Source organism: Lingula anatina, chromosome 3, assembly GCF_051362555.1.
Source record: "Lingula anatina isolate TDL-2025a chromosome 3, LinAna3.0, whole genome shotgun sequence".
Classification (NCBI taxonomy): Eukaryota; Metazoa; Brachiopoda; class Lingulata; order Lingulida; family Lingulidae; genus Lingula; species Lingula anatina.
The window spans coordinates 11818759-11841831 of record NC_141769.1 but is presented as its reverse complement, the minus strand read 5'-3'; the positions used below and the strand labels follow the sequence as shown (position 1 = coordinate 11841831).

Below are 23073 nucleotides of genomic sequence, written 5' to 3'. Positions count from 1 at the left end.
ATGTGAAATTAACTGATTTCTATCTCCATTACGAAAATGTGCTCAAAATTTAGAAAACTTTAAACTCAAAAACCGATATATAAGTCGTAATTGTGTATTAACAAACCTGGTTTTGGATATGGTATACATTAATGACGAAGAAGAAAAGTGACATGATAACCAGAAAAATTAAATCTTTTCTGTATTAAGGCTAAACGTTCATTGCTTGACATTTATCGCGCAACAGAATCTGCAAAAGTGTACTGATTATACATAGTAGGTACATCTATGTTTCAAATGACATAGACAAATAAGAATCGTATTACGACTTTGGAAAACTGATAGATCGGATCAGGCCAAATCAGGTAGGAGGTAAAGATAATTACCCCCTAACAGCTTTACTAGGCGCGACAGACATTTAAGCGGCCAAGTTGACAGCAATTTAGTGAGACTCCCCAGGGAGATAGATCGATCCAAATATTTGTGGGAATGGTCCCTTAGTGAGACTACCCGTGAAGACAGATCGATCCAAATATCTGTGGGAATGGTCCCTTAATCGGTAGTTTTGGAAAGAACTTCACCAATCATGAGACTCTCAAAGATAGATGGCGCATTGGATTGTTCCTTGTTTGGCCTCCACGGAGCACTGAATGTTACACGTTTGCGATCATTGAGGATGCTACAATGAAAACAAAAGAAAAAAGTAGTTATGCTTGCCTCTTTAAATGCCAGTCCAGCTAAACATAGATTGTTACCAAGGAGTTACAACAGAAACTGTTGAAACTCCTTGGGTAAACAGACACAAATAAAAATAACGAACCTGTAAACTATGTATTTTAGATGTCATCGAGGATGAATTTCATTTTATTCTTTTAAGAATTTAAAAATGGCTTTGCTGCAGAACGATTACGCGGAAATACATCAAAAAAATTTATTAAACAAAGCAAAGTGTTTACAAGCTAAATAAGTTGTTATCAATTAACCACAATTAAACAACTTATGAAAGTACTTAAAGGTTTATCGTCAGATCGTCGGACTGGCCTGAACGGAGTATATTCTTCAGAAAACATGCCCAACTAACGATATCTTTATCCAAATACGCTAATTAAAAGCTCATTTTGTAAATTTTGGGCTTTAAAAACGTCCTTTTTGCTCGGCCTGGGAGTTAATGAGCTAAGTGGACACGTGTTCCGATGACGACAATCGTGTCACCGGAGGAGAGAGCCAAGCAGCGTTTTTAGCTGTCAAACTAAGCTGCATTGTGTACCTGTAAGACTTTTCTGACTCCTGATAAAAGTTTATACTCATTCAAGCCTACCCAACTACCAGACTCGGCACATAAGGATCCTGAATAAACCGGTATATCGGACAACACTACCCGTTTCAAGGTGGGTGTCAGATTGCATTTCGGAGTATCATACCCCAGAACAAATTTTGTAGGGCTCACCCTGTCGACTGATACTCCGAAATGCGATCTGACACACACCTTCAAAACGGGTAGTGTTGTCCGATTTACCAATTAATTCAGGACCCTTATGTGCCGAGTCTGGTGGTTGGGTAGGCCTGTCATTCAAATTTCTCACCCGAGGGGTCTAAATCCTCGTGAAGCCAGCAGCGTTTTTAGCTGTCAAAAACTCCTGATAAAAGTTCATACTCATTCAAATCTCTTACCCGAGGGGCCTAAATCCCAAATAAAACCTGTTAATTATGCACCACCGCACTTCCCAAGCCAGGTAATAACAGGTAACTCATCTTATCAGATCAGATTAACGGGTTTTATTGTTAACAAGCTCTTGGTAAACTATTATGCATTTAAAATGCATCAGCAATTAGTAAGCGTGTCGACTTTTCTGTCTGTATACAGCATGCAGCTCAGCTGAGTGTCAAAGACCTTTGTCGTCAAAGTACCAAGTGACCCAGATCTGTTGCTTCATTTTTGCACATTGAGGTGAGGTTTAATAATTACCAAAACGCTTTTTTTTCTACCAATAGATTGTTTTTTTTTTCTCTTTTAAAAAGGTGGGGATCGATTAAAACATAGTTCTAGAGCATGGATTGAATGCTGAATCTCCAAAATTCGAGAAATGGATTTTTTACGTAGCTAGAATCCTTTAAATTTATGGTATTTCATGGGAGCACCAGTAAAACTATTGGATACCATCCAATTCTTTCCGTATACCCTAAAGGCAATATGATATTATGAAAAAAGTAAAAAGGGAACTCAGAACCTAAGGGGAACGTGTTCACTGTACTTGCTGTACCCCCGCTATTCAGGTTATAGTTGCATTGTTAGCAATACTGTGACACTGAGGCCGGAACACGTACAGCCGAGCTTTTCTACGTAACGATAACCTACACTTGTTCTATATCCAGAGCGCTGTTACAGCTGTAACACTGAAACATGCCCGTGAAAGCAAAGAAGTGGATCTTAGCACACCATTTCGATGGAGTGCCAAAAGACTCTGATCTGGAGCTTGTCGAGGAGGAGTTGCCAGAGCTTCAAGATGGAGGTAAGATAACAGTGAGTCTCTCATGGCTAAACTGACCTTAAAATGTGTCAGAAGCCCGTGGGATGGGTGGTGGTAGGTCTGTGCTCGTTTGCAATTAAAACAGCGTGGATATTATTTAAACTTATTCTGGTAAGCAAATACTTCTGGCCCCAGTTGTATTGATGAACAAACTGCACATGTACGGATGAGATTCCAGAGATTCACAACGAGAATTAAGGTTGAATAACGTGGACTCATCAGTGTGTGTATGTGTGTGTTTTGCAGAATTGTTGCATCTTCTTTGTATTCGGTCCTTTTCAGAAATCCTACTGGAAGCTCAAGCACTAAGCGTGGACCCATATATGAGGTGAGGTTAATTGTTCAGTAATCTTTCTAAATGCCAAAGGATATAACTGGACTGGGTTGGGTGAGAGTTGAAGCCTGTATTCCTTTGAAAAGAGTATAAATAAAGAAAAGCACTCAGGTGAGCAGTACAAAAAACTGTACTCAAAATGACTGAAATTAATAAAGCCAAAGATGTCCGTTTCCTTTCCTTCTCATAGTTGGCAGAGGTGTGCTTCACTCCGCTTAGTGTGAATGGTTCATGTTATGGGGTGGTCGTCTCATGCATTGGTTTAAAAGCCTCGATCTTATCAAAATAAGACGATCCAAGGCAGGGGCCATGGGAAGTTTTTTAAAATTATTTTTATTATTTTATTTATTTTTTTACAGTGCTCCTAGTTAAAAGCTTTGAGTTTGTTTATGGGACGCTCGAGTTTCATTTTTTTAATATATATATGCATGAACTGTGCATCTTATCGTCTGCTTCTGATTCCGACCAATCTTACCCTAAAGTGGCGCTCGCGATATCCCCTGGTGTAATCCAGCATTGCATCAGGAATTCTCTCGAAAATGCACAAACAATGCAACCTTGATCAGATCAAATCCTTTGCACCGTGTCGAGGTTTCCATGCTAAAATACAATTATATATTAACCTTTTTATTGTCACATATTGTGCATTTCACAAAATTGGGTATTTTTCATAGAGACCGAAAAGGAGAAAACGCTTTACCCATGTGTTGATTTGAAAACGCCGTTCTTAGTTATTGAATTTAAATGGGTTTATGCATTCTACATGTCTCGAATATTTTGGGTTGAGGAAAACAAGTATTAATGAATCAATTAAAACTACAGGGTTTTAATCATTATTGACCCTTGGAAAAGACAACGCATTCTGACATAGACGAAATTTTCAAGTTTTAGAAAATATAAAATTTTATCAATTGAATGCAGTTAATAGTTTTTTAATTTTAATCTAAATATTACTTCCTTTTTTGTGCAGGGTTTTCGCACGGTCGGCATTGAAGGAAGGGGACACCATAATGGGCTCCCAAGTTGGGAAGTAAGTCCACATTTTGGATATTCAAATCTTTGCCTGTTGTAAAATCAACCATTTCATTGCCCACACAAATCTCGTACATGTGACTACAAAAGAGAAAATTTAAGCAATAGATATTTTAGAATGGCCATCACTAGGGCCTATAGTGAAAATCTACAGCGAACTAATGGTATCAAGTCACAGTTAAGTGTTAGGTCTTTGTTTGTAACTAAAACCAGCATTTGGTGACACTGTAGATCATGCAGCTGAAAAGCCTCTAAGAAAAATGTCATCTTTTTTTCCAGGGTGATAGAGAGCAAGAGCCCGCAGCATCCAGTGGGAATGATGCTCGTTGGGAGTGTTGGATGGAGGACGCACGCCATCGTGAATGTTAATCAAGGGCCTGATCTTCTAGGCACGCCTATAGTTGTGCCTGCTACTCCAGCCCCCGGTCTCCCAGTGTCAGTTAACCTGGGTGTCCTCGGCATGCCTGGGTGAGACTTTTATTATATATTTATTCATTTTTAAATGATTGTATATCAATAAAATAACAGGCTTTCACATACTTCTTCGGGCTATTTGAAGGCGACTGTGTGTTGCAAATTTTTTTTATTTTTCAAGAAAATTTCAACATCTTTCACCTTCATCACGAAGTAATATCACAGCCAAAATTGTTCACAGAAATACGATCCTAAAACTCTGAGTTTTTAAGCCACTTTGATGGAGTTACAGAATGGTGAATTTCACTAGTGACCACAAATAAAAAATTAAGAGTCGTTGCGAGCTTTTATACCATAATAATAATAAGTCCTTTGTTTCCAGTGCCACGGCATATTTTGGTTTTCTTGAGCTCTGTCAGCCCAAGGCGGGGGAGGTAGTGGTGGTCAGTGCGGCCGCAGGGGCAGTGGGCAGTTTGGTCGGACAGATAGCCAAAATTAAGGTGAGGGGACAAAATGATGTGGCAAAATGACATTTTTAAGCAGGTCACAAAAGGGTAAAAAACTTCAAATACTCGGCCATTATAGGCCTTATGCAGTCGAGGCTGTTCGCAGTCAATCTAAGTATCGCTGATTGCCTTAGGTTTTTAGATAGATAGTGTTCACAACTAACAGCTTCTGTAAAGTATCACCTTCATCTGAACACAATACATAGGAATCTTCAGTTAAGTGAAAAAGCAGATGATTTTTAGCATTCAACACTTCCTTTACCATATACAGACACCAATGATGCTGTATGTTACACAACGGGTCTGTTTCAGAGCCTGTCCCCGGCGACGCTATTCTAGAAAAATTACAAAGACTAAGAACCGCTGCACAACTTCACTTTCAGTTGATAGAATCCTCTTATCTTTGTGACAAATAGCATAGACCCACATAAGAGACCTCTTGAAGTGTTCCCCTCTGTGTAAGCGTTTTTTGCCCGTGCTATTGCAGGGGTGTACCGTCATTGGCTATGCAGGGACAGACGAGAAGTGCAAGTGGATAAAGGAAGAACTAGGCTTTGACCACGCCATTAACTACAAAACACGGGACGTGGCCGAGAGTCTGAAAGAAGCAGCACCAAATGGCGTCGATTGTTATTTTGACAACGTGAGTGCATTTTTTAAAAAATCCGAGAGACAGTTTCACAAAAGGACCTTAACCCGAATATTGGTCTTAACTTTTAAAACTTAAATTGTTCAAAAATTTAAGACTCAGTATCTGGTCCACTTCCACCCCATATTGATGACCTTTTATCCAGGAAACTCTTCTTTCCTCTTCATTCTCTATGACACCAGGGACAAAATCAAACCCAAGTATTTAAATGTAAAGAACGCAGGATATTTGAGTAAAAATCATAACCGTCTTGTTACTTCCTGTTGTATTTGCAAGTAATCATTGTACTAAAATAGATCGTTTTATCAAACTTATCCCTATGCTTGGAAAAGTAACGGTCTCTATGTCGTTTTGAGTCTATTGACTGAAAATCAAAGTATTTCAGTAATGCTTGATTACATGCTCGATGACTGGCTAAATTTGTATCATTTCTATTGTAGGTTCTACAAGCGCTAAATTTTTCCTATAGATCAGTTAAAAATCTATTTTGTCAACGGTTTTTATAGGTAGGCGGTGATTTCCTTTATACCGTCATGCGGCAGATGAACAAGCATGGAAGGATCTCAGTTTGTGGGGCCATTTCTCAGTACAATGACAACTTAGACAACCCAAAATCAGGTATTTTTTTTCAACGAAAAAAGAAATAACAGGTAGACGCATTACAGACAAAATTCCACATTGGGGCAATAGACTGACACAGAAGCAGTTAAATTTTCCAACTACAAATGAACAGACTCACATCAAGCGATACTCAACAATGACAATATAATTAAACCCAAAACATATTTTGCATACAAATGAATGTTTATGTCATTTGACAGATTATTGTTAGTTCTAAATTTAAGCAGTTCTTTTGCGCTGAATGTCAAATAACGCTATAGTCAAATCAAAAGTTTGACCCAAGGAGCAAAGGTCAATATGTGACACTGGGGGTAAAACCTAGTTTGGGTTGTTTTTTTTTCGCCCAGCTTCAAATACATGTTTCATTTATTTTGCAGACTGACATCTATAGCCAAACAGGAGTTGGGGGTCTATTTTCATTTCTTTTAGCTCAGTGCAGTTTCCGTATGAGTTTACCTTCAATTTAGTTAGATAGGGTTTGCGCCTTTAAAAATTCAAGTCATCTTCCTCGACTGAAGAATATATTTTTTCTCAAAGCAACTCGTACATCTCAGACTTGTAAACAGTTTATACTATTCTTTTCAGGCGTGTTTCCGAGTATTCTCCTGATAGTAAACCAACTGAGAATGGAGGGATTTATATTTACGCGATGGTTGAGTCGCTGGCCTGAGGCCTTCAAGGAAATGGCGGCCTGGATGAAAGAAGTACTTTTTAAATAATAAGTATACTTGAATGATAAGACACATAGCACTCCGAAATAATGTTACAGATATGGAAAGGCATCTTGCAATGTTTTGGTTGAAATTTTATACTTTATTTTCTGAAGCTTTAACTACATGCATATCGGTGCTTTTTCTCGATTTCAAATTGAAGAAAGGTACAAATGTGTTTACGCGTGCATAATGCATCATACAATTAGTTTACTTTTACTTTTCTCTTATCCCAGGGAAAACTTAATTACAGAGAAACTACTACCAAGGGTTTCGAGAACATGAGGGAGGCCTTCTATGGAATGCTGCGGGGAGATAACACAGGAAAAGCTGTAGTGAACGTCTGAGAACGCTACAGAACAACAAATTACAACCAACAGACTGCCGTATATCACGTTTATTTGCAACAGAAATGCTAGATACTGTGCTGGTAAATAACAAAAAATTCGAAAATACATGTAGATGGAAAAGGCATTAAGCACATTTTAAAAGATGGCAATAAAAGCTACAAGATCCTATAATGTGCTAGTATATGCAATTACACCACTTATTTTCTACTTAACACCAAGCAACATGTAGGTGTACATGTATCTTATCTAACATCACTGAGAAAATTACAACCTTAAAATATTTTAACTCATAATTTCTACTCTCAATTTATTGTTACATGTAAAATTAACCGATTTCCATCTCCATTACGAAAATGTGCTCAAAATTTAGAAAACTTTAAACTCAAAAATCGATATATAAGTCGTAATTGTGTATTAACAAACCTGGTTTTGGATATGGTATACATTAATGACGAAGAAGAAAAGTGACATGATTACCAGAAAAATTAAATCTTTGCTGTATTAAGGCTAAACGTTCATTGCTTGACATTTATCGCGCAACAGAATCTGCAAAAGTGTACTGATTATACATAGTAGGTAAATGTATGTTTCAAATGACATAGACAAATAAGAATCGTATTACGACTTTGGAAAACTGATAGATCGGATCAGGCCGAATCAGGTAGGAGGTAAAGATAATTACCCCCTAACAGCTTTACTAGGAGCGACAGACATTTAAGCGGCCAAGTTGACAGCAATTTAATGAGACTCCCCAGGGAGATAGATCGATCCAAATATTTGTGGGAATGGTCCCTTAGTGAGACTACCCGTGAAGACAGATCGATCCAAATATCTGTGGGAATGGTCCCTTAATCGGTAGTTTTGGAAAGAACTCCACCAATTATGAGACTCTCAAAGATAGATGGCGCATTGGATTGTTCCTTGTTTGGCCTCCACGGAGCACTGAATGTTACACGTTTGCGATCATTGAGGATGTTACAATGAAAACAAAAGAAAAAAGTAGTTATGCTTGCCTCTTTAAATGCCAGTCCAGCTAAGCATAGATTGTAACCAAGGAGTTACAACAGAAACTGTTGAAACTCCTTGAGTAAACAGACACAAATAAAAATAACGAACCTGTAAACTATGTATTTTAGATGTCATCTAGGATGAATTTCATTTTATTCTTTTAAGAATTTAAAAATGGCTTTGCTACAGAACGATTACGCCGAAATACATCAAAAAAAAAATTATTAAACAAAGCAAAGTGTTTTCAAGCTAATTAAGTTGCTATCACTTAACCACAATTAAACAACTTATGAAAGTACTTAAAGGTTTCTCGTCAGATCGTCGGACTGGCCTGAACGGAGTATATTCTTCAGAAAACATGCCCAACTAACGATATCTTTATCCAAATACGCTAATTAAAAGCTCATTTTGTAAATTTTGGGCTTTAAAAACGTCCTTTTTGCTCGGCCTGGGAGTTAATGAGCTAAGTGGACACGTGTTCCGATGACGACAATCGTGTCACCGTAGGAGAGAGCCAAGCAGCGTTTTTAGCTGTCAAACTAAGCTGCATTGTCTACCTGTAAGACTTTTCTGACTCCTGATAAAAGTTTATACTCATTCAGGCCTACCCAAATACCAGACTCGGCACATAAGGATCCTGAATAAACCGGTATATCGAACAACACTACCCGTTTTCAAGGTGTGTGTCAGATTGCATTTCGGAGTATCATACCCCAGAACAAATTTTGTAGGACGACTGCGGGCTCATCCTGTCGACTGATACTCGGAAATGCAATCTGACACACATCTTCAAAACGGGTAGTGTTGTCCGATATACCAATTAATTCAGGACCCTTATGTGCCGAGTCTGGTGGTTGGGTAGGCCTGTCATTCAAATTTCTCACCCGAGGGGTCTAAATCCTCGTGAAGCCAGCAGCGTTTTTAGCTGTCAAAAACTCCTGATAAAAGTTCATACTCATTCAAATCTCTTACCCGAGGGGCCTAAATCCTAAATAAAACCTGTTAATTATGCACCACTTCCCAAGCCAGGTAATAACAGGTAACTCATCTTATCAGATCAGATTAACGGGTTTTATTGTGAACAAGCTCTTGGTAAACTATTATGCATTTAAAATGCATCAGCAATTAGTAAGCGTGTCGACTTTTCTGTCTGTATACAGCATGCATAAGCTGAGTGTCAAAGACCTTTGTCGTCAAAGTACCAAGTGACCCAGATCTGTTGCTTCATTTTTGCACATTGAGGTTAATAATTACTTAAACGCTTTTTTTTCTACCAATAGATTGTTTTTAGACTTTTTTAAAAAGGTGGGGATCGATTAAAACATAGTTCTAGAGCATGGATTGAGTGCTGAATCTCTAAAATTCAAGAAATGGATTTTTTACGTAGCTAGAATCCTTTAAATTTATGGTATTTCATGAAAGCACCAGTAAAACTATTGGATACCATCCAATTCTTTCCATATAACCTAAAGGCAATATGACATTATGAAAAAAGTAAAAAGGGAACTCAGAACTTAAGGGGAACGTGTTCACTGTACTCTCTGTACCCCCGCTATTCAGGCTATATTGTTGCATTGTTAGCAATACTGTGACACTGAGGCCGGAACACGTACAGCCCAGCTTTTCCACGTAACGATAACCTACACTTGTTCTATATCCAGCGCTGTTACAGCTGTAACACTGAAACATGCCCGTGAAAGCAAAGAAGTGGATCTTAGCACACCATTTCGATGGAGTGCCAAAAGACTCTGATCTGGAGCTTGTCGAGGAGGAGTTGCCAGAGCTTCAAGATGGAGGTAAGATAACAATCTCTCATGGCTAAACTGACCTTAGAATGTGTCAGAAGCCCGTGGGATGGGTGGTGGAAGGTCTTTGCTCGCTTGCAATTAAAACATCGTGGATATTATTTAAACTTATTCTGATAAGCAAATTCTTCTTGCCCCAGTTGTATTGATGAACAAACTGCACATGTACGGATGAGATTCCAGAGATTCACAACGAGAATTAAGGTTGAATAACGTGGACTCATCAGTGTGTGTATGTGTGTGTTTTGCAGAATTGTTGCATCTTCTTTGTATTCGGTCCTTTTCAGAAATCCTACTGGAAGCTCAAGCACTAAGCGTGGACCCATATATGAGGTGAGGTTAATTGTTCAGTAATCTTTCTACAAGCCCAAGGATATAACTGGACTGGGTTGGGTGAGAGTTGACGCCTGTATTCCTTTGAAAAGAGTATAAATAAAGAAAAGCACTCAGGTGAACAGTACAAAAAAATTGTACTCAAAATGACTGAAATTAATAAAGCCAAAGATGTCCGTTTCCTTTCCTTCTCATAGTTGGCAGAGGTGTGCTTCACTCCGCTTAGTGTGAATGGTTCATGTTATGGGGTGGTCGTCTCATGCATTGGTTTAAAAGCCTCGATCTTATCAAAATAAGACGATCCAAGGCAGGGGCCATGGGAAGTTTTTTTTTATTATTTTTATTATTTCATTTATTTTTACAGTGCTCCTAGTTAAAAGCTTTGAGTTTGTTTATAGGACGCTCGAGTTTCGTTTTTTAAATAAATATATATTTTTTTTATGTTGTTATTCCCTGGGATGTCTTTTTAACGTATGTATGAGGGGATGAGTGATTTGACGTGTCAGTCTAATAGTTCTGATCTGATATCAAATTACCGTTTTTAGCCGTGTAAAATGTACTATTTATGGCTTGCATGGTGTGAGGCGTCTCGCCTCAAAAGGGTGTGGAGGAGACATCGACTCGCCTCTGTATGTGTTTGACCTAAAAAGCCCGTTGTACGAGGGATGTACAGGCCGACGGGGGAGGGGGGTGGACCCGTTTCAGAAAGAGCTTTTCGGTCAACAAGTGACCGTCATCAGCTGCAGAGTCCTGGTAATAGGGCGATGTGAGAGGGGGTGGTCAGTTCAATGGTTTTCACAGGAGAAAAAGGCAAGGCCCCGAGTTGGATTTCTCATCAAAGGTGTCTCCCCTTTGTGAGTGTGCATCTGGTTGTGCACAGTTCCAGTTCAAATTCACTAATGTGCAAGGACGTCTCGTCCTGACAAAGGTCTCTCCCCAGGCATTGTGCAAACAGCAAGCAAACACACAAAAGGTTTTGTATCCCCAATATTTGGGTTAAGATAACTCGACAGTTGCGCGTGAGGTCATACGCAGCAACTATACGCAACTATGTACGGGAAGTGGTGAAACGAATTTCTGTCTACAATACAGCCAACGAGTTCATTCAGTTATGAAATAAATTATCTTTATGCATATGCCCTAAAATATATACTCAAATAAAAAATGTTGACGTTTAAAAGGGTGGAAATAGGCCAACCAGTTAAAGAAAACATTTCTCCGCTGCAGTGCATGAACTGTGCATCTTATCGTCTGCTTCTGATTCCGACCAATCTTACCCTAAAGTGACCCTCGCGATATCCCCTGGTGCTAAGATCTAATAAACGGATCTTAGCCTGGTGTAATCCAGCATTGCATCAGGAATTCTCTCGAAAATGCACAAACAATGCAACCTTGATCAGATCAAATCCTTTGCATCGTTTCGAGGTTTCCATGCTAAAATACAATTATATATATTGACTTTTTTTATTGTCACATATTGTGCATTTCACAAAATTGGGTATTTTTCATAGAGACCGAAAAGGAGAAAACGCTTTACCCATGTGTTGATTTGAAAACGCCGTTCTTAGTTATTGAATTTAAATGGGTTTATGCATTCTACATGTCTCGAATATTTTGGGTTGAGGAAAGCAAGTATTAATGAATCAATCAAAACTGCAGGGTTTTAATCAGCATTAACCCTTAGAAAAAACAACGCATTATGACACAGACGAAATTTTCAAGATTTAGAAAATGTAAAATTTTATCACCATCTAATGAATTGCATTAAAATGGAATGCAGTTAATTGTTTTTTTTTTTTTTTTAATTTTAATCTTAATTTTACCTTTTTTTCGTGCAGGGTTTTCGCACGGTCGGCATTGAAGGAAGGGGACACCATAATGGGCTCCCAAGTTGGGAAGTAAGTCCACATTTTGGATATTCAGATCTTTGCCTGTTGTAAAATCAACCATTTCATTGCCCACACAAATCTTGTACATGTGCATACAAAAGAGAAAATGTAAGCAATAGATATTTTAGAATGGCCATCACTAGGGTCTATAGTGAAAATCTACAACGAACTAATGGTATTAAGTCAGGTCTTTGTTTATAACTAAAACCAGCATTTGGTGACACCGTAGATTACATGTCATGCAGCTGAAAAGCCTCTACGAAAAATGTCGTCTATTTTTCCAGGGTGATAGAGAGCAAGAGCCCACAGCATCCAGTGGGAATGATGCTCGTTGGGAGTGTTGGATGGAGGACGCACGCCATCGTTAATGTTAATCAAGGGCCCGATCTTCTAGGCACGCCTATAGTTGTGCCTGCTACTCCAGCCCCCGGTCTTCCAGTGTCAGTTAACCTGGGTGTCCTCGGCATGCCTGGGTGAGACTTTTATTATATATTTATTCATTTTTTTAAATGTTTGTATATCAGCAAAATAACAGGCTTTCACATACTTCTTCTGGATATTTGAAGGCGACTGTGTGTTGCAATTTTTTTTTATTTTCAAGGGAATTTCAACATCTTCCACCTTCATCACGAAGTAATATCATAGCCAAAATTGTTCACAGAAATACGATCCTAAAACTCTGAGTTTTTAAGCCACTTTGATGGAGTTACAGAATGGTGAATTTCACTAGTGACCACAAATAAAGAATTAAGAGTCGTTGCGAGCTTTTATACCATAATAATAATAATAAGTCCTTTGTTTCCAGTGCCACGGCATACTTTGGTTTACTTGAGCTCTGTCAGCCCAAGGCGGGGGAGGTAGTGGTGGTCAGTGCGGCCGCAGGGGCAGTGGGCAGTTTGGTCGGACAGATAGCCAAAATCAAGGTGAGGGCGACAAAATGATGTGGCAAAATAACATTTTTAGCAGGTCACAAAAAGCTAAAAAAAATGATAAAACTCGGCCCTTATAGGCCTTATGCAGTTGAGGCTGTTCGCAGTCAACCAAAGTATCGTTGATTGCCTTTATACTTATCCCTACCATTGGTTTTTAGATAGCATTGTCTTCACAATGAAACTAACAGCTTCTGTAAAGTATCACCTTCATCCGAACACAATACATAGGCACTTTCAGTTAAGTGAAAATGCAGATAATTTTTGGCATTCAACACTTCTTTTACTATATACAGACATCGAAGATGCTGTATGTTACACAACGGGTCTTTTTCAGAACCTGTCCTAACGACGCTATTGTGGAAAAATAACGAAGATTTGGAACCGCTGCGCTACTCCACTTTCAGTTGATAGAATCATCTTTTCTTTGTGTCAAATAGCATAGACCCACATAAGATACCTCTTGAAGTGTTCCCCTCTGTGTAAGCGTTTTTTTGCCCGTGCTATTGCAGGGGTGTACCGTCATTGGCTATGCAGGGACAGACGAGAAGTGCAAGTGGATAAAGGAGGAACTGGGCTTTGACCACGCCATTAACTACAAAACACGGGACGTGGCCGAGAGTCTGAAAGAAGCAGCACCAAATGGCGTCGATTGTTATTTTGACAACGTGAGTGCATTTTTTTAATAATCCAAGAGACAGTTTCACAAAAGGACTTTAACCCGAATATTGGTCTTAACTTATAAAACTTAAATTGTTCAAAAATTTAAGACTCAGTATCTGGTCCACTTCCACCCCATATTGATGACCTTTTATCCAGGACACACTCCTTTCCTCTTCATTCTCTATGACACCAGGGACAAAATCAAACCCAAGTATTTAAATGTAAAGAACGCAGGAGATTTGAGTAAAAATCATAACCGTCTTGTTACTTCCTGTTGTATTTGCAAGTAATCATTGCACTAAAATAGATCGTTTTATCAAACTTATCCCTATGCTTGGAAAAGTAACGGTCTCTATGTCGTTTTGAGTCTATTGACTGAAAATCAAAGTATTTCAGTAATGCTTGATTACATGCTCGTTGACTGGCTAAATTTGTATCATTTCTACTGTATGTTCTACAAGCACTAAAAATTGTCCTATAGATCAGTTAAAAAATCTCTTTTATCGACGGTTTTTATAGGTAGGCGGTGATTTCCTTTATACCGTCATGCGGCAGATGAATAAGTATGGAAGGATCTCAGTTTGTGGGGCCATTTCTCAGTACAATGACAACTTAGACAACCAGAAATCAGGTACTTTTTTTTCAACGAAAAAAGAAATAACATGTAGACGCATTACAGGTAAAATTCCACATTGGGGCAATAGACTGACACAGAAGCAGTTAAATTTCCAACTACAAATCAACGGTTTCACAGCAAGCGATACTCAACAATGACAATATAATTAAACCCCAAACATATTTTGTATACAAATGAATGTTTATGTCATTTGACAGATTATTGTTAGTTCTAAATTTAAGCAGTTCTTTTACGCTGAATGTCAAAAAACGTTATAGTCAAATCAAAAGTTTTACCCAAGGAGTAAAGGTCAATATGTGACACTGGGGGTAAAACCTAGTTTGGGTTGTTTTTTTTTTCGCCCAGCTTCAAATACATGTTTAATGTATTCTGCAGACCGACATCTATAGCCAAACAGGAGTTGGGGGTCTATTTTCATTTCTTTTAGCTCAGTGCAGTTTCCGTGTGAGTGCACCTTCAATTTAGTTAGATAGGGTTTGCGCCTTTAATAATTCAAGTCATCTTCCTGGACTGAAGATAATATTTTTTTCTCAAAGCAACTCGTACATCTCAGACTTGTAAACAGTTTATACTATTCTTTTCAGGCGTGTTTCCGGGTATTCTCCTGATAGTAAACGAACTGAGAATGGAGGGATTTATATCTACGCGATGGTTGAGTCGCTGGCCTGAGGCCTTCCAGGAAATGGCGGCCTGGATGAAAGAAGTACTTTTTAAATAATCAGTTTACTTGACTGATAAGACACATAACACTCCGAAATAATGTTACAGATATGGAAAGGCATCTTGCAATGTTTTGGTTGAAATTTTATACTTTATTTTCTGAAGCTTTAACTACATGCATATCGGTGCTTTTCCTCGATTTCAAATTGAAGAAAGGTACAAATGTGTTTACGCGTGCATAATGCATTATACAATTAGTTTACTTTTACTTTTCTTTTTCCTAGGGAAAACTTAAGTACAGAGAAACTACTACCAAGGGCTTCGAGAGCATGAGGGAGGCCTTCTATGGAATGTTGCGAGGGGATAATACAGGAAAAGCTGTAGTGAACATCTGAGAAAACTGCAGAACAACAAATTTCTACCAACAGACTGACACTGATATTTTGTAATTGCCGTAATATCACGTTAATTTTTCAACACAACAGCTAGATACTGCGCTGGCGAATAGCAAAGAAACTCGAAAATAGATATAAAGGGCATTAAAACATTTTAAAAGATAACAATAAAAGCTTTAACATATCCTGTGCAAAGGATTATGTATACGCAGGAACATCACCTATTTTCTCTTTATCACAGAGCTAAGTATACTCTATCTAACATTATTGAGAAAATTGTAATCTATAAATCATTTTTATCTCATCATTATTTGTAATCTTTATTTTTACGTGTAAAAATTCACCGAACTTTATCTCCATTACGTGACTGGCCCAAATATTAGGACCTTCGAGCTCAAAATCCGATTTACTGATAGTAATTATGTTTAAACAAATATGGTTTTGGATATGATATACATGGATGTTTACAAATAAGTGAAAAAAATTCCTAGAAAATAAAATCTTTTATGTATTAAGAATATAAAGTCATTTCGTGACGTTAATCTCGCACCAGAATCTGCAATAGTTTAGTGGGGAAAATACAGTACGTATGTTTCAAACGACGAAGACCAAAAAGAATCATTTTACAACTTTGGAAAACTGATTGCGAGATTTTAAATCGGTAATTGGGAGAAAGGTTCTCAAATCGTGAGACTTCTAACGACAGATGGCGCTGTGGATAATTCCTCATTTGGCCTCCACGGAGCACTGAGTGTTACACGTTTGCGATGATGGAGAACGTTATAATGAATACCAAAGATAATGTACATATACTTGTCTGCCTTTTAATGCCAGACCAGCTAAGTACAGAGTGTTACCAACAATACGTTCTTGGTGTAACACATACAGTGTGTTTTTTTTTTTTAATTTAAAGCATCCCAGCAGGTTGGTTATTCAGGTTCTTTGATTTGTTTTTCACCAATAACACAACAGAGACAGGTGGGTATAGTTTCTTGCTACATGGTTTATTTGGCTGACTGTAAACTCAGGTCTCTGCTCTCTCCCTCCATCTCTCGGTATCTATATCTCTGTCTATATGTCCCCATATATGTCTCTCCACATCTCTCTCACTATATGTATCTTAATCTATGTCTCACTATGTCCATCTGTAAGTCTCTCTACCTCTCAGTCTATATCTCCCTGCCCTGTGGCTCGGTCGCTGCTTTTATACTCGATCTTAATTTACATTTTAAATGAACTTCCATAACTGACATGCAACATGCCATGCCTTAATACTTTAAAACTTAATTGTAGATACAATTTACATTAGCAAATATCCAAATCACATGTATGGAAATCTAGCTATCAGTGCTATTAATAGTTCACCACATGCAAGCTGTCATGCTTAGATACATGTACATCTGAATAAATAAATTAATTAAACAAATATGTAAATCACATGTATGCAAATTTAGAATATCAGTACAATTAACGATTCACTACAAGCAGTAAAACTATTGAATATAATCCAATTTTGGTCCCATTACCTATATGACATGATGAAAATGATGTGACAAGGGGCCTCAGAACCTACAGGTCCGCTGTACTCGCTGTACCCCCGCGATCCAGGCTATTGTCGCATTGTTAGCAGTATTATAGTGACACAGTGGCCGAAGCACAGCCCAGCTTTATCATATACCGATAACCTACATTTTGTCAGTAAACCATTGCTGTTAAAGCTGTAACACTGAAACATGCCTGTGAAAGCAAAGAAATGGATCTTGGCACACCAATTCGATGGAGTGCCCAAAGATTCAGATCTCGAACTCGTCGAGGAGGAGTTGCCAGAGCTTCAAGATGGACGTAAGTTGCATTTTTGACAGTCTCTCATGGCTAAACTGATTTTAAAATGTGTCACAAGCCTATGGGATGGGTGGTAGGTCTGCCATGACTTGCAAAATATCGACGGTATTATTTAAGCTAATTCTGATAAACAAATACTTAAGTTGCATAATGAACCAACTGCACATGTACGGAAGAGATTCCGGAGATTCACATATAGTGTGACGAGAATTAATGCTGAAAGATTTGGACCCATAAGGGTTTTTGTTAAATAGAATGATTTAAGAAATATAACGCTCTCTCTGTCTCTCCTCTCTCTCTCTCCCTCTGTGTGTGTGTGTGTGTGTGTGTGTGTGTGTGTGCACGCGCACGCGCGCGTGTTGGACAAGAGTATTGCATTTCCCTAGTGTTTGGTCATTTTCAGAAATCCTGATGGAAGCTCAAGCACTTAGCGTGGACCCATATATGAGGTGAGATAATTTTTCCCAGAAGGCCTGACCTTTCTACATTTTCTACATGCCGAACAATGACTGGGCTGGGGTTGGGTGAGAGTTTAAACCTGTACTCTTTTCAAGAAAGTATAAATAACGGAAAGCACCCAGGGCACTGTAGACGTAACTGTACTCAAAATGCTTAAAAATAAAACCAAAAATGTCCGTGTCCTCTCCTCTTGGATGGGAGAGGTGTGCTGCACTTACTGTGAGTGATTCTATTGACAGTGTTCAAACAGCAGGCAAATACACAAAAGGATTTGTAGCCCCAGTATTTGGGTCAAGATAACCCGACGCTCATGGTCAGTATAATAAGGTGGTTGCACGTGACGTCATGAACAGAAGCTCGATCTGAGTGTGGATAATATAGTACGTAAACCTGGGAAATGGTGACGTTAATTTGTGCATGGCACGGCCAACGACAGTTCATTCAGTAAAGACAAATTATCCATATACATATTCCCAAAAATATATACTCGAATTAAAAAAATGTTAAAAGGGTGGAATTACATTTATCCGTTGGGGTGCATAGATCACCCTCTGCTACTTATTCCGACCAATCTATTGCAGAAGTGACGCTTGCAATACCTCCTAGTAGATTCTGACCAATCATAAGGAAATCCCCATAAAAATGCACAAAAAAATGCAACCTTGAGCAGATCACATCTGTTACGCACCTTTTCTAGGCTTCCATGTTAAAAATACAATTATATTTTAACTTGATTGATTATTGTCACAAGTTGCATGTGCATTTCACAAAAGTTTCAAAGAGAACATAGGACCACAAACGTTTTCCCATGAGTTTATTTGGAAAGGACGTTGTTATCTAAGCATTTGAGTGAGCCCCCTGCTAACGTCTCTGTTATGGAATATAAATGGGTTTATACATTATAGATGTCTCGAATTTTTTTGAGTTGATGAAAATAAGTATTAATGAATCAATCAAAACTACTGGATTTTAATTAGCATTGACCCTTGGAAAAGACAACGCATTATGACACAGACGAAATTTTTTGAAAATGTAAAATTTTATCCCCATCTAATATATTGCATAAAAATGGAATTCTGTTAATAGTTTTTCTAATTTCAATCTTAATAATACTTCCTTTTTTTCTGCAGGGTTTACGTACGGTCAGCATTGAAGGAAGGGGACACCATGATAGGCTCCCAAGTTGGGAAGTAAGTCCACAGTTTGGATATTCACATCTTTGCCGATGGTAAAATCTACCTTTTCTAGACTTCCAACCTAAAAATACAATTATATATATACTTGATTGTTTATATATTAAAATTGCCTAAAGAATTATTGTACATGTATCTACGAAATAAAAACCTTAAGCAATAGACATTTCAGAATCACCGTAAATGGGGACTATAGTGAAAATCTACAGAGAGTTACTGAAATGTGTTAAGAGACCGTTAAGTGTTAGGCTTTTGTTCATAACTAAAACCAGTATTTGGTGATCTATTACGGTAGATTACATCTCATGCAGCCTAAGAGTCCCGAGAAAAATGTCGTCTATTTTTCCAGGGTGATAGAGAGCAAGAGCCCAAAGCATCCGGTGGGAATGATGCTCGTTGGGAATGTTGGATGGAGGACGCACGCCATCGTTGATGTTGGTCAGGGGGTCGGTGGTATGCCCACAGTTATGCCTGCTACTCCAGTCCCTGGTCTCCCAGTGTCAGTTAACCTGGGTGTCCTCGGCATGCCTGGGTGAGACTTTCATTATCTATTTGTTTATTTGTTTTGTGTTTGTACACCAACAAAATTACATGTCTTAAAAATAGTTCTTCAGGCTATTTGAAGGCGCTATGAACGTTCGATCTTTATTTGACAATTTTGTATTTCACTCATGACCGTAAATCGAAAATTTAAAATCGGTGCTTACTTTTATATAATAATAATAATAATAATAATAATAATAATAATAATAATAATAATAATAATAATAATGCATTTAGTCCTTTGTTTCCAGTGCCACGGCATATTTTGGTTTACTTGAGCTCTGTAAGCCCAAGGCGGGGGAGGTAGTAGTGGTCAGTGCGGCCGCAGGGGCAGTGGGCAGTTTGGTCGGACAGATAGCCAAAATTAAGGTGAGGGGGTCAAAATGTTGTGACAAGCTGTCATATTTAAGCAGGTCACAAAAATTACAAACTCTCTAAACTCGATTCTTATATAGCAGACGAGGCTGTTAACGGTCCACCAACGTAACGTTGAGTGCATTTATGCCTATGGTTTTTAAAAAACATTTAATTGAAAGTATTGTTTTCACAACGAAAGTAAGCAGCACTTTATGAGTATTTTGCCATCATTATCCAAATATGGGCACCTTCAGTTAGGATGGATCGACATGTATATGTATTGATTATTTCCAAAATTACAAGGAAAAGCACGAATTATTTTATTACTCAAAAGTATTCAACAATTCCTTTTTTATATACAGACACCGTTGAGGCTGTACAATAAGCAAGGGATCTTAATCAGATATCAGATCTTAGTCAGGTGACGCTTATCTAGGAAAAGACGAATACACAGCACAGCTTCACTTTAAATTGATAAAGACATCATACCGGTGTGACAAACATTGCATAGACCACACAAAATACATGTACCTGTTGAAGTGTTCCCCTCAATATTAGCGTTTTCTGCCCGTGCTATTGCAGGGGTGTACTGTCATTGGCTATGCAGGGACAGACGAGAAGTGCAAGTGGATAAAGGAGGAACTTGGCTTTGACCACGCCATTAACTACAAAACACGTGACGTGGCCGAGAGCCTGAAAGAAGCAGCACCAAATGGCGTCGATTGTTATTTTGACAACGTGAGTGTATTGGAATCCAAGGGACAGTTTAACACAAGAACTCTAGTTCGTTTATTCTTCTTAGAACTTTCGTAAGTCTAAACTTTAAGACGAAATATTTGGCCCACTTCTGTTAAATAAATCCATAATAATCTGAAACGTAAGTCACGCCTTTCTTGTTATAAAACCGGTGCAACATTTCATTGTGTTCTACTTCAACTGTTTTATCTGATACTAAGTCAAAGTAGACTGATTTTTTATCTATTTTGGTTTCATTTTAATGCTTGTTAGCAATCAAATGTTCGTATCGATCAGTTTAAAACTATTTTATCAACGGTTCTGACAGGTAGGCGGCGATTTCCTTTATACTGTCATGCGGCAGATGAACAAGTTTGGAAGGATCTCAGTTTGTGGGGCCATTTCTCAGTACAATGACAACTTAGACAACCCGAAATCAGGTATTATATTTTAACGAAAAAAAAAAAAAAAACAGACGCATTGCAGGTAAAATTCCACACTATTGGGACAACAAACTGAAGCAGATGCAGTGAAAATTTTCAACAACAAATAAATAGCCTCAGAGCCAGCAATACTCTACAGTGGCAATACAATCAAACCCAAAACATTTTTTTTTTTGCATACAAATGAATGTTTACGTCATTTGACAAATTATTGTTAGGGTCTAAATTTTAGCAGATTTTTTTACGCTAAATATCAGATAGCGTAATAATCAAATCAAAAGGAGTAAAGGTCAATATGTGACACTGGGGGTAAAACCTAGTTTGTGTTTTCTCTCGTTCAGCTTCATATATATGCTCTGAGTATGCTGCAGACGGAAATCTATAGCAGGGCCGTAGCCTGAGCAAAATGCCGGGGGGGGGGGCAGTAAACGGACACGAGGGGGCAAAGCCCCCGAGGGGGGAGGGGGTGTCCCCCTCCCACGGTGTGGAAATTTTTTAAAAAACTGTATGTATAATACTGCATTCTGGTGCATTTTAACTGTTATTTATTGCTCAATCAGAAGTCAGAAATTGTGGGTTCATTTTGCCATAAGTACAGTCATTTTATCAACACAACACGCAAATTGGACTTCATTTCCTAAGGGGGGTGAGCCTTTTGGCATGAACTGAGTTGGCTAAAAACAGTACAGATTGTTGAATAATTGTCTAGTGGCCATGAGTGCATTTTCTCACAGAATTGAAACCAACTTTGCAATTATTTTTTTTTACCTTTGCGATTATTATTTTTGCACCTCAAATCCCAGGGGGGGGGGGGCAGCTGCCCCCTGCCCCCCCGGAGGCTACGGCCCTGTAGGCCTATAGCCAAACAGGAGTTGGGGTCTATTTTCATTTCTTTTAGCTCAGTATAGTTTCCGTTTCAGTCCACCTTCAATTAAGAAAATATTTTTGAAAAAGTAGATAAGGTTTACGCCTTAAAAAATTCAAGTCATCTTCTTAGACTGATTGATATATTTTTTTACAAAGCTGCTCGTTCATCTCAGACTTGTAAACAGTTAATACTATTCTTTTTAGGCGGGTTTCCGGGTTTTCTCCTGATACGAAATGAACTAAGAATGGAGGGATTTATAGTCACCAGATGGTTGAGTCGCTGGCCCGAGGCCTTCAAGGAAATGGCGGTCTGGATGAAAGAGGTACTTTTTAATCATAAGTTTTACGTGAATCATAAGTCACATAGCATTCCGAAAAAATGTAAGAGATATGGAAATGCTAAAAGACATCTTGCAACGGTTTTGGTTTCTTCTACACTCCATTTAATTAAACTGAAACAAATCGGTTCTCTTCTCGATTTCAATTTGAAGAAAGGTCGGAATGTGTTTACGTATTAAAGCAAGGAGGTGTAACTCTTGATTAAAGTAAATATCAATTAGATGGCTATTGCATCATATAATAAGCTTAGTTTTACTTTTCTCTTTTCCCAGGGTAAACTGAAGTACAGAGAAACTACTACCAAGGGCTTCGAGAACATGAGGGAGGCCTTCTATGGAATGCTGCGAGGAGATAATACAGGAAAAGCTGTAGTGAACGTCTGAGAACGCCGTAGAGGAACAAATTACAGCCATTAACCAGTATTAACCAGAACAAGTTTTTGACAATGATTACAATGTATTTCATATAAATGTGCCATAAAAGGAGACAATTGGGATTTATAGTAAAAATAATTGTAAAATAAAATGTTATTGATTTATTATGGACAATCAAAAACATTTTCATATCAATACAATCAATATCGTAAGCTTTGAAATTTCTGAAAAAATTCTAAAAAAGATATACATTGGAACTATAAATGACAAATTGTACTATAGATTGAGCCAGTTATATGCTTAGAAATTGATACAAACGGCAGCTTCAGGAATTTACAGAGAAAAAAATTTTGGTAACCTTTTTAGTTCTTCTTACCAGAAAAGGTCACATTGCAATATTATTTAATTTCGCTGGAAATAATTTCTCGTGTGCTAGTCCAAGAGTAAATCCGAAACCAAACGCAAATTCAGTGTATTAA

At 38.1% G+C, this 23073-nt stretch overlaps 2 protein-coding genes across 7 annotated transcripts; both read left to right on the top strand.

Moving 5' to 3' along the window:
- Nucleotides 1-1754: 1754 nt before the first annotated feature.
- Nucleotides 1755-7635, top strand: LOC106167910 (prostaglandin reductase 1-like). Of its 2 annotated transcripts, XM_024074358.2 has the most exons (10): nucleotides 1755-1927; nucleotides 2353-2489; nucleotides 2790-2835; nucleotides 3812-3871; nucleotides 4153-4341; nucleotides 4670-4787; nucleotides 5281-5436; nucleotides 5949-6060; nucleotides 6649-6767; nucleotides 7010-7635. In XM_024074358.2, the coding sequence occupies exons 2-10, from the start codon at nucleotides 2381-2383 to the stop codon at nucleotides 7118-7120; spliced, it is 1020 nt and encodes a 339-aa protein (XP_023930126.2). In that variant the 5' UTR covers nucleotides 1755-1927; nucleotides 2353-2380; the 3' UTR covers nucleotides 7121-7635. The 2 variants fall into 2 exon arrangements, with proteins under 2 accessions (XP_023930126.2, XP_013402263.2); XM_013546809.3 differs by lacking the exon at nucleotides 1755-1927 and having other exon boundaries at nucleotides 2037-2489.
- Nucleotides 7636-9270: 1635 nt separating this feature from the next.
- LOC106170660 (prostaglandin reductase 1) lies at nucleotides 9271-22784 on the top strand. 5 transcript variants are annotated; one of them, XM_087008817.1, is made up of 10 exons: nucleotides 9271-9373; nucleotides 9793-9927; nucleotides 10224-10269; nucleotides 12108-12167; nucleotides 12443-12631; nucleotides 12964-13081; nucleotides 13600-13755; nucleotides 14270-14381; nucleotides 14972-15090; nucleotides 15332-15749. In XM_087008817.1, the coding sequence occupies exons 2-10, from the start codon at nucleotides 9819-9821 to the stop codon at nucleotides 15440-15442; spliced, it is 1020 nt and encodes a 339-aa protein (XP_086864943.1). In that variant the 5' UTR covers nucleotides 9271-9373; nucleotides 9793-9818; the 3' UTR covers nucleotides 15443-15749. The 5 variants fall into 5 exon arrangements, with proteins under 5 accessions (XP_086864943.1, XP_086864945.1, XP_086864946.1 ...); XM_087008819.1 differs by lacking the exons at nucleotides 9271-9373; nucleotides 12108-12167; nucleotides 12443-12631; ... (3 more) ...; nucleotides 14972-15090; nucleotides 15332-15749 and adding exons at nucleotides 18874-18933; nucleotides 19286-19468; nucleotides 19731-19848; ... (2 more) ...; nucleotides 22086-22204; nucleotides 22493-22784 and having other exon boundaries at nucleotides 9434-9927; XM_013546774.3 differs by lacking the exon at nucleotides 9271-9373 and having other exon boundaries at nucleotides 9484-9927.
- The last annotated feature ends 289 nt before the right edge of the window (nucleotides 22785-23073 follow it).